General features: G+C 43.8%; 1 protein-coding gene across 1 annotated transcript in view; it reads left to right on the plus strand.

The window, feature by feature from the left end:
• Positions 1–2096: 2096 nt before the first annotated feature.
• The window catches only part of LOC138962128 (uncharacterized), a 31622-nt gene continuing 21266 nt past the window's right edge, over positions 2097–12452 (plus strand). The window contains exon 1 of the mRNA XM_070333847.1: positions 2097–7990. Within this exon, the coding sequence (XP_070189948.1) occupies positions 6694–7990 (1297 nt within the window). The 5' untranslated portion in view covers positions 2097–6693. The remainder of the gene's footprint in view (positions 7991–12452) is intronic.

Here is a 12452-nt window from a genome sequence, read left to right on the forward strand (position 1 = left end):
TCTCTCTCTCTCTCTCTCTCTATCTCTCTCTCTCCCTCTCTCTCTCTCTCTCTCTCTCTCTCTCTCTATATATATATATATATATATATATGTCTCTGGCTCTGTGTCTCTGTGTCTCTCTCTCTGTCTCTCTCTGTCTATGTGTCTCTCTCTTTCTCTTTCTCTCTCTCTCTCTCTCTCTCTCTCTCTCTCTCTCTCTCTCTCTCTCTCTCTCTCTCTCTGGCATGGTGTTTTAAGCCTTTTTCCGTCAGATCAATCTAGTCTATGAGAGTTCATTTGCCGTTGTATAGTAAACTATAATAGTATTATATTTTACTATACTAACAGCAAATGAACTCTTCATTTTCTTCTATGCAATGTAATGTATGTCCATGTATAATGTGTTCTTACTTCAGTTTATCTTTTATCTATAAACATTTAGCAGTTGTTTTCTGTAAGCCTACTTGTTTACTTTTAAGCCATTTTATGATAGATAAGTCCCTCTTTAAGGCGAGGGCCAGAATGATGTAAAAAAGCAGATCATCTATTAACCCGGCTCGTTCAAAACAATTGTCATTGTTTCTCTGTCTCTCTCTCGTGTGGCGCTTTTTTTTATTTTATTCAAAACTTTCACCGTCGTCCTATTGATAGTGTAGGACAGTTCCACACAAAAAGTGTCAAACTCCCTACAGGGTTTTTATACCAGCAAAGTTGCACTAGCTGTTGAGTCTATAGGAACGGTATATATTGTGTCCTTTGATTCACGTTCAGTAGTGGAAGAAGTTCCTGACACGTATTTACAATTCAAGCCTTTGTTCGCCATTAACTCACAAGCTCTGCCTATTTTTGTGGAAAGCTAGTGTATGCCGGAAATGAACTCTAAATATATGCCGGAAGTCAGTTTTTTTTTTTATCAGCGATTGCACACGGCAAACACTTGAAGTACTTCGTGCAGTCCTGTTCTCGGAATACTCGTTTTGAATATCCGCGTTCATTAGCTAATTTGCCGAAAGTTGATATTCGCTCCTAATTTGAATCAAACCGTCATTCAAATCAACTCAAACCAACTCAAATCACTTCAAATCAAATCAATGCATTTTTATCTCAAACATGAAAAACTGCAGTAAAATAAGATAAGGCTGATGTGAAGCCTACACTGAGACACACACACGCGCACGCACGCACGCACACACGAACGAACGAACGAACGCACGCACGTACACACGCACGCACACAAACGGCAGAGAGAGAGAGAGAGAGAGAGAGAGAGAGAGAGAGAGAGAGAGAGAGAGAGAGAGAGAGAGAGAGAGAGAGAGAGAGAGAGAGAGAGAGAGAGAGAGAGAGAGAGAGAGAGAGAGAGTTGTCGAACTAATGAGAATTGCATGCCAGTTACATTCATTTCAAGTTTGTGTTGACAACTGGCGCGACTCTCCTCAACCCCATCTCTCTGCCTCTGCCAGTGTGTTTGTGCGTGTGTGTGTGTGTTGTGCAGTGTGTGTGTGTGTGTGTGTGTTTGTTTGTGTGTGTGTGCATTTCTGTCTGTCTTGTCTGCCTGCCTGTGTGTCTTTGTGTCTGTGTTTCTGCGCGTCTGTGTGCGCGTGTGTCCGTCTGCCTATCTGTGTGTGTGTGTGTGTGTGGATTAGGGGGAGGGGGCACAAGAGGTTACACTCGAAACAAGAGTATAACGGAGGGGGGGGGGGGGGCTATCGACCGACAATGGGGTAACGTAGCGCTGACATAAGGCGAATTGTCCGGGGATCATGTGCCTATTGACCGGCGCCAGAAAACAGCAAGGGCACTGGCACATCACAGCACGGTTCGACACAACAGCAGTACGGCAGCAGCAGCAGCAGCAGCAACGCCAAGCGAGTGTGCCGCACAGCATCATGCTCCCTGCGCCAAAATCTGCCGCTTCCAATCCATTCATCTCTCTCTCTCTCTCTCTGGCACCACCCTCTAACACTCCCCCCCCCCCCCCCCCCCCGTTCCCCCGAAATCTTGTAGAAGAAACAGAGAAGCGCAGATACTGAAAGAGAGAGTGCACTTGCCAAAGAATCCTTGATGTCGACACGGGCGATCTGTGTGTGTGTGTGTCAGCGTGTGTGAAGCCACCAAGCCAAGCCAAGCCTCGCTAGCATCCAAACTTGTGTGTTCCTCACATCTCTATCTCTCCATCTCTCTCTTTCTGGACTGTGGGTCCACTCGACCAAAATGTGCTTGTGATAAGTGTCGGTGTGTGTCGTGTGTTGTACGTGCCAGTGTGGGATGCTGCTTACACGGAGATAACACACGCTGACACATGACTGTGTGTTTTGTTTTTGGGGAGGAATGTTCTTCATGGTACCTAAAGGCCAGCAACAGATTAGTGCACGCGCGTGGATGAGTGAGTGCGTGTGAATAGCACACAACCGAGTTTGCTTTTATTCTATATCGCCGATATTTTGAGCTTGCTTGTATTCTTCTTTATCGGACCAGTGCCTCTTTTTGAGTTTGCTTCTTTTCCGTTGAGCCAGTGCCTCTTTTAGTCGACTGAGAATCGAAGAATGACGTTTGAGAGCTAATCACTGTTCGTAGCAGAACCTGAAAGTTGTCAGTCTGGCACCGTGAGGTGTGAGAATTTCGGCCCCAGTGTTGGAAGCGGTGTTTGTGTCGATACAGTTCGAGCACCGGAGCTGTCTGTACGCACACAGCAGAAATTCTTCTTCCGATCAGTGTTGGCTACTCTGCTGATTGGGGTGATAATTCGTCGACTTGTTCAGCCCAAGTTGGCCACTGTGGTCAGTTTCGGCGGAGGCTGCGAGCCAGGGTCTAATCTGTGATGAAAACTGGGGAAAACATTGTTCTTTTGTGCGATGCCCGTTTTCTACTCCTTTTGGATACAGCAACAGAATTGATACCGACTATTCTGTCGGTCTGAACAAAATGTTCTGGATTTGAATATCGTCCAGCGATGTGATTGAGAACCAAGAGGTATAAACGAAAAATCATCCGTTCTGCGACTAGTTCTAGATCGGATACCATCGGCCAGTCAGCGATGTGGTGAACAAAGAATGAAAACTTCGACGCATCGGTGAAATTAGGACCCTTTTTGTTGCTGCGGTCAGTCAAGTTATTCAGACTATGAAAGCGGAACGGGGGCGGAAAATCGCCACCAACAATGTGAGGACATGTTTGCGTTCCGTGGCTCTAAGAGAGAGTGATTAAACGGTAACATAAACAGGATGCTGTGTCAGCAGGGGTCAGTTAACTATGATTACAACTCGTCAGCGAAAACTCCCCAAATGACTCACACAACGAGGGCGAATTCTGCGCGTGACGATTCGGTCTTTGTACAGAAATTAAAAGAATACTGCAAAATCAAAACGCAGCGACTGGCTTGCTCGAGTCGATGCTTCCAACAGAAAACACTTCAAATTGGACACTCCGTGTGAGAAATGATGTTGTTGTTACACTTCGCCAGTCACAGCACAAATTGTAAGTGTGATATGAATTATAAGTGTGATGTAAAATAAAAACGCTGCGCCATTATTGACAACAGAAAACACTCCAAAATGGCTGCTTGACATGAACGTTTGTTTGGGTAACCGTTTGGTCACTGAATCAGCCTACAACACAAGTCATAATGGGAGTTTTTATTCAGTTTTGAAACACGCCCTCGTTAAAAAACAACAACAAAAAACATAAATAAAATACTAACAAGTATTCGCCACAGGAAGAGAGTACAGTGGTGTCACTAACACACGATGAAGAAAAATGGTGAAGAGGGATGGGGGAGATGCGGAGGAGGAGGAGGAAACGGGAGAGGATATGTGGAAGATTAGTAGCTCACGGACGATCATTACCTGTTATCAGTCTAGCGCTAACTAGCACCTGTGAAGAGCACGACAAATAAAGACTGAAACAAGGTGTTACCAGATATATACAGAGAAAGTAACAAGGTGTTACCAGATATATACAGAAACTGAAACAAGGTGTTACCAGATATATACAGAAACTGAAAAAAGGTGTTACCAGATATATACAGAGAAAGTAACAAGGTGTTACCAGATATATCATATACAGAGAAAGTAACAAGGTGTTGCCAGAGATACAACGACAGTGACAAGGTGTTACCAGATATACACCGACAGTGACAAGGTGTTACCAGAGATACAATGAAAGTGACAAGGTGTTACCAGATAGAGATCATACATTGAAACTGAAGTGTTACCAAATAAATATATGAAAGTAACACGGTGTTACTAGAGAACAATGAAAGTGACAAGGTGTTACCAGAAATACAATGAAAGTGACACGGTGTTACCAAAGATACAATGAAAGTGACACGGTGTTACCAAAGATACAATGAAAGTGACAAGGTGTTCCTAGAGATACAATGAAAGTGACAAGGTGTTCCTAGAGATACAATGAAAGTGACAAGGTGTTACCAGAGATAAAATGAAAGTAACAAGGTGTTACCAGAGATAAAATGAAAGTAACAAGGTGTTACCAGATAGAGATCATACATTGAAACTGACTTAGAATGTGTTACCAGATAAAGATATAAAAGTGAGAAGGTGTTACCGGAGATACAATGAAAGTAACACGGCGTCACCAGAGATACGATGAAAATAACAAGGTGTTACGAGATAACAAGGTGTTACCAGAGATACAATGAAAGTACCAAGGTGTTACCCGAGATCGAGATACACTAAAAACAGCTGGTGTATCACTTTCAGACGGCGGAGTGGCGTTCCATTCAGTACTCACCACTCCTGCTCCATGTAATGCAAATTCCAGGCAATCATTGCACGTGGTGCTTGGCTTACAATACACGATCCGTCACTACCGGTCATAAGCTGTAGTATTGACATAATTTGACTCATCATCCTAGTACTCACTTTCTCCGATATTTGTGAAGTTGCAACAGCTCGTGAGTGTGCATACGCGTTGCTATCAATACACTGTCAGTCACGTATTTTCCTGGATGTATACAGAATATATGTGAACGTATGTGCTAGTTATACAAGTGTGGCCGTATTTAATTTGTGCTTATTCCTTACATAACTCTGTGTAAAACGCACAAAGCGATTTTTTTTAGGGGGGGACTTTTTCTTCGTTTTCTGACGGAGGAAAACAAGTGAGGAAAACATATTTCCGGCACTGACAAAGGGCTTGAACTGTTGAAATAGCCATGCTGTATGAAGTTTTTGTTACACCCTAAGGAAAATTTGAGCAAACCCGGAGTGTTTTCCTGACCTTAAAATACCGTGAGGCCCCCTAAAAAAAATGCACATGTGAACAAGAACAGAAACAGAACAACTCACGAACAGTGAGTGATAGATCTTCAATCCGTACAAAAGACCTGTTCTGCGGGCTTCAGTGACCAAAGATATTCTCCAGGATGCAGTATTTGCCAGAACCCATCGTAGCAGCTTCAAATGTGTTAAACTGCACTGACGGAACAGTAGCTGAGACCAGATACAACGGGCAGTTTTAGAATCGTGACATGATAACTGACAACTCCATTCACATTTCTCGACAGTGTTTCTCTGCAGCTTGGATAATCAACACAAAAACGATGACAGTGTACGGTTGTTTAGGTAGCTTAAGCACATCAACAGTGCACTAGAGCGCAGCTGTCGACACAAAGTGTTGTCAGTGTACGTGTAAGTACAGCAACAAAGCTTGCTCGGTGGATAATTGGTTAAAAGGGCGTTTACATCACGCATGAATCCTACTTTGTTTGGTGTTCAACGGCACGACCTGAAGTGTGATCGGGCAAAACGTAGCGCAATTAACAAGCATCATCCCGCATACATTTTGATCGCTCTGTTTCCACTGAGTCAAAATTTGGAAAGAGGAATGATTAGGCGAAAACTGACTAACCCGGTTTTCTTTGTTCAATGCAGTTCAATATTGTTTTGGCTGAAAAGTGAAAAGTGAAAACCTCAAAAGTGAAAAACTGAAAAGTGAAAAGTGAAATACTGAGCGAAAACGGGCAAACAAAGGTTGCTACGGTCAGTGCAGTAAACGTTTCCTGTGCGGTCATATGTCGTCCGGCTTATAATGGATTAACACTGTGAAACTCAGTATGAGCGCGAGTGGACAAGGTGCGAGTAAGTGTCCCTACATAGTGTACGTAATGAGCTTTTGTTGCATCTCGCATCACATTGTCAGCAGAACTGGCCGGTGTTGAAACATGCTGTGAGAGTGCTTCCGTTCGTGAACATTTGATCTGTGGCGGTCGTAGTGTGCCCAAGGAGAGCCTGAATATGTTTGACAAAAAGATAACTGAAAATCGCACAACGTAATGCTGGATGAGAGGAATGAGAGACTGAGCAGGCGATTCTTTGTCTAAGTCATCCCATGCCCAGTAAGTACAGTGTGTAATATTGACTATGAAGTGTGATCACACTTTGGAGATTTATGTTACGAGTTTTTGAGTTAAAATCATCAAAGGAAGAACAAAAAGAACTACAGTATTGCTGCGTCTGCCTCACATGTGTATTTGGCCCCTGACCCCCGCAAGGCAGACTCGATCCTTATCAGTACGACGTCACGATGAATTTGACGTCATATGCGAGGTTTTGACGTCAAAGTGAGCTTCAGCATTTCCATATTTCTTCCTTCAGAGTGCTTGTTGTACGCTGTTTCTTTCCGTACTGTTAAACCTAAATTTAAGAGAGGAAACCATTCTTCGGGTAGGACCAGGTAACACTGCGTGAGTGCGGAATGAGCGATCGTCAAAATCTTTGTGCGGACAGCAGGCACTGTTCTCACTTGTCCAGCTCATGCCCGCAGCGACAGCTGCAGGCCCTCGAGGCCAACGTGGGCAGGGCCACAACGACGGACAGTAGGGCCAACAACGCCTGCGTCTGCATCAGTGACAGCGCGGCGACCAAAAAAGCCAAGAGCAAGGCCAAAGCGCCAAAGGCGAAGGTCAAGAAAAAGTCGCAAAGTAGCGACCAGAGTGCACCACCGCTCCCCTACCAGTACGCTTTTACCAGCAGGAAGTACGAGTTCGACCCGAACTTCTACGACTACTACGAAGTGTCCCTCGCTCAGTTTGACGTCGAGGCCTTAACAGAAGCGTACTCCTCTTCCTCCTCATCTTCGTCTTCCTCCATCGGCACCTCTTCCACTGCAGTCAACTACGACAAACGGGGGCGGCCGTGGCGGAAGATGCGCCGCAAGGGAGGCCGCTCGCACAAGGATCGCTCCAGCTCAGGCAACGGGACGGAGCTTCTGGTGTTCACCTTCTTCCTCGTCGTCATGATGCTGACCCTCTCGCAGGTGCTGGTGGTGCACCACAAGTACACGGGCCACTACGGGCAGACGGCCCGGCCCCGGAGCGCCAGGATCAAGGCTCAGCAGGACCTGCGGATGATCGACCGCAGCATTGCCGCCCTCAGACGCCAGCACGTCCTCTCGCCCAAGCAGGACGCCGAGTCGATGCAGAAGCAGGTCTACGCTCACCGCATCGCAAGGATGATCCGCAAGGCTAATGAAGAGTCCAAGACTTTGCTGCTGAGGATGGTGCGCCTCCAACAAGCTCAGGGGAACCTTACTTTGTCTTCTAATTCCAATACCTCCTCCCCCTTCTCTTCTTCTTCATTACTATCCCTGCCGTCGTCGGAGTGGAACGCCTCGTCGTCCTCGTTGCTGTCGTTGTTGTTGTTACCGTCTGATAAAGCCTCGGAGTTGTTATCGTCCAAATCGTCGTCCGCATTGTCTTCCAAGACTGGGGATTCCTTCATGCTTTCTGCCTTGGATTCTTGGAAGAGGAATTCGTCTTCCTCCATCGCTTCTTCCTCCACAACGTACTCAGTTTCCAAAAACAAAAGTTCCAGACATCCTGGTGGTGGTGGTGTTGTGGGTGTGGTTGACGCCGGTGCTGGTGGTGGTGGTGCTTTCCTTGTTGGTGATGGGATTAACGCAACGGACGGCGAGGGCAGGCTACGACTAGGCAACGTGACGGGGACCGAAGTTCCTATGATGAAACTGTGCCCTGCCGAGCCACCTGGTCTAAGTAAGTGTTGCTTTTAAATTGGAATGAAGTACGGTAGTGGTCATACATAATGCCGACCCACGAGATATTTTAGACTGGTTATAGGCTCACATATCCATGTATTGTTTGTAGACGCGACCGCGCGTATAATCGTAGACACACACACACACACACACACACACACACACACACACACACACACACACACACACACACACACACACACACACACACACACACACACACACGTACACACACTACGAGTTCTATGGCGTGCGCACCTGGCCTGTAGTTCCTTCCAAGTTATATAACATGTATATATATAATTATTAAAATTATATCGTTTATACAGAAGTCTATGACCGAAATATTATTATTTGTAGTGGCCCGAATGCTTTCATAGCTATGGGGAAAACATAAATTGTATGCCTGTTTAGCTTTGAGAGGCTAGTCCCTCCCCCCTAACTAATAATCTACGCACACATAGCTGTTTGGCAAATGTATACATGTTGCATATATATATATATATCAAGTTACACTTTTTCTGCTCTTCTGTTGCAGTTGACAATCAATAGGGATGGCATGTTCTAAGAAAAAAGAGAACGAAAACAGATTAAATAGATTGAAAAATGTGTTGGTAATGTCATTTGGGACATACCGTCTGACATTTAAGGCAACAAAAACAAAGTAGTCTGTTTAAGGTAACATAGGCAAAAAAAATAGGGTCGGCTGGTCGGGATTTTTTTTCTTTTTTTTTCCTAAAAAAACCCCCATATTTTAAAGTTATTTTGCCAAAAAACAAAGACCTTTTTTTTTCTCCCCCAAATGCCAAAAAAAAGTCCAGGGTCGCGCGAAAAAATAGGGTCGGTCGGGATACCGTAAACAGACTTTTTTTGTTGTTGACCTAAACGATACCTTTTGTCATTTTTCCATATGGGGGAGAATCTGAAATGGCGTCGAATGCCTAGTCAGCCACTTCAAACGTATTTTCTGTCTGACTGTGAGGTTGTTTTTCTTGTTGTGTGCATGGAACGTGTACAGTAATGAATAAAGAAAGAGCTGATGGTATTTAAAACGGTTTGGTGGGAAGAATGTAGCTATGAGAAGCAGAATTTGCCCCAAAATCACGAGTATTTTGCCCGCCATTTTGTGACACTTACTTGGGTAGGTATACTTCGAAGAAACTAGGTGGCACACTAACAGACAAAATCAAGTAGATGAAACTGAAACACGCGCACAAAAGATTCAGCTCACAGTACAAGCACTTGAAACCACATCTGTAGCCTGTAGTATTATTTTTTGCAACATATTCTCGGGTCACGGCGGCCGTTAGATTTTCGTGTCAGAAATCACGTAGGCACTTTCCCGGCATTGTCTGGCGTTGATGTACGATGGCAGAAAGAAAACTATACGATAAATTTAAGGGACAACACAAACAAATAAAAAAGAGACATTCATGATGATATCGTACGGAAATTACTATGAAGATGTGTTCTCCTCGGTCTTATTTTATTTTTTCGTGTCGTCGATTTTCGAGACTTCGTACTTCGGTTATACTTCATCGCTTTGTTTTGCCTATTTTTTTCCCGCGAAAAGTTTGGAACATGTTAATATCCACTTATCTTCTGGTTCATTTGCTGTCCACGATGTGTGACCCGGCACCCAGCGCCGAAAATGCGGAAGGTAAGTTGATACCATTTTGGGCATCATGTAACGCCCTCCAGTTACTAAAAAATCACTGTTTTTTTGCTTTCTTTCACTTTTTGTGTGGTTATTCTTGTATTAAAATATAATATTATTGTTCTAAAAACATTATGGGTTGATGTCGGTGATTTGTTTTCACAATTTGATGACTGGTTCGTGTTCTGAAGTCCGGCAAAATTTGCCGATGTTCATTTCAAGGGGTTTTCGTCGTTTTCTTTGTTACCTGTACGAATAATAATGATTTTAATTTTGTTTAATCCAGAAAGTGATTCAAACTCGGAAAACACGAGTTTAGTTATGAAAAATAAATAATAACGGAAGAAGTGTATTTCCGAACCCGGAGCTCGTTACAAACACCAAACGAATACCGTGTAGCGTAACGCCCACCTGCACTTGATGTGATTGTATTTGTTTCTTTCACTTATTTAATTTAGCTTACAGTTTGGAAAGACAGAATGCAAACTGAAACGTTAGACACGCATTTTGTTCTTTTTACACATGAACGTGCTGAACTTGTAGGCGTGAGTTACCAACACCACATCCAGTACAGTCGTCTCAGTGTAGGGAAACGCGCTCTTACTGTCGTCAGAAAACTTTTCGCTCGATTGTCGCTATGTTAAAGTAATTGTCTTATTTTTCTTCGTTATTCAATAGTATTAAACGCACTCGCCTTTATCTTGACCTTACACGAAAAAACACTGTGGCAGACAGCGGTAGTTACGGAACACAACGGTGGTTGTTTTCGTCGTGTATGTAACTTACTGAGGAGTACAAACTAAGAGGTATTAATACATGATTTCTGTCTCTTTCATTTTTTTAGTCTGTAAAAAACAGGAAATCGGTATTGGTTATTATTCTTTGTTTCGTTAAGTTCAAACCACGAAAATGGTTTTGCAAGGCGTTGGTTTCAAAGACGAAGGTGTGTCAATATCTTGGTGTAAGTAACTTACATCTCGAAGCAGTTGAAAAAAAACACACCCCCACCCCCCCCCCCCCCCCCCCCCCCCGTTCCCTCGCTTAACCTGACGATAAACAAAATCAGTAACACCACATCTTTCTTTCCATTCACTCTTTTAATGGTAAAAATTCCTTAATCAACGGAGTTGGTTTCCAACGCGATTTCGAAATTACGTTCTTCGTGTAGGCTAACTCGCTCGACCAAGAATAATGACGAATTTATAGAACCTCTGCTCACAGGTTTTCCTGTTGTTGTTTATTTCTCCTGCTTTCCCTTGTGCCAGTATTTGGATGAAGGTTGCATTAAATGTGTTTTATTATGCATAATGAAGTTGGTTACATACACCATACCACGGATGTTTGATTGAAGCATGCGGTGAACTGTAACGCACTCCGGAACGAGACCTTGCTGTCGTGGATTATCACTCGCTTTCAAGTTTTACATTTGCGCGAAGGCACTGTAATGAGCGATATAATGTCTTCGAAGTCACATGTATTTCAGGGAACTGTAAATACTTATTCAATATGTGGTCTATTAGAGTTAGTTACATTTCACTGGTGTAACGTAGATCAGACGTGTCGGTAACTCCCACGCTCAGAGTAGTTTTCCACTCTATTAACCTTTGGGTAGCGTGATGGTAGGCCTATAGTGAAATGGATTCAGTTGAAAATGCCCAGAATTTTGAGTATTCTCCGTGATTTAATTCATCTCGACCATCATTTCCTACGAATGGGTTACCCAACACCAAAGTTGGTGTCAGTAACGCGCTCCGGCTTGCAAAGATGCCTGCTATCGAGCGATTCGAATGGAGAGCAAAGTAAATAGAAGGATTAAACAGAAAACTCAAGATTTACCCATTTAAGATGTTAAAGTTATGTATCTGCTGACTGACACGGAGCGCGTTACACTACACGACACAACGGCTGCAGGTAACCAACGCTGCTGGCGACAGTACTGTCCAGTGTCGATTTTTTTTTTTTCGCGGTGTGCACACTGTCAGTACCACTTCACTCTCTATCTTCCTTGCCTCCACGGATAGGGAAGGGGGTGGCGCAGGGTGGTGGTGGTGGGAGTGGTGAGAGAGGTGGTACTGCGTGAAAGGCGAGCGTGGTACAGAGCCAGAAAAACACAGTGCACTGTTCGCTGTTGTGACCACAATCTGATGCTCAGTGTCATGTACGCGGCATGTGTGTGTGTGTCTGTGTGTGTGTGTAAGAGTGTGTGTGTGTGTGTGTGTTGGGGGGTGGGGTCGAGGGGTAGAGGAAGGGGAGATAGAGAAGAGTTTAATTGCTAGGCGTTCCTTTTGTGATTGTTCTTTGTAATGAAAAGAAAATTATTACACACACATACACACACACACACACACACACACACACACACACACTCAGTATGTTACAGTACCCAGGCTGCCCCCATTTTTAATATAGATTTGGTAAAATCTGCTTGTTGAAACGTCTAAGACTAAAATCGAACAATTTTAAATCTGGAATACACAAGGCTGTAGTACTGGAGTTTTCAGCTATGGGAACATGTACAATGACCAGAAAGAAAAGAGAAAGAAACCAATTACCTTATTCTACTGGACAATGATTTGGTGTGTGTTTTTTTCCCGCTGGGGAGGGGAGAAGGGTATGTATATTTTGTGTTGTTGATTTTGTTTTATTTATATTTTTTACCGTGAAACTGATATGAGCTCATTACACTCTTTCAGAAAACACAGCAGAGCCGTCTTCAAGTGCTAAGTACAACTTGCGGATTAAACTGAAAAGACCCGTCAACTGCAGTTATGAAGAAGATGAGGAAGATGAGGGGGATGGGGAG

Source organism: Littorina saxatilis, linkage group LG3, assembly GCF_037325665.1.
Source record: "Littorina saxatilis isolate snail1 linkage group LG3, US_GU_Lsax_2.0, whole genome shotgun sequence".
Lineage (NCBI taxonomy): Eukaryota > Metazoa > Mollusca > Gastropoda > Littorinimorpha > Littorinidae > Littorina > Littorina saxatilis.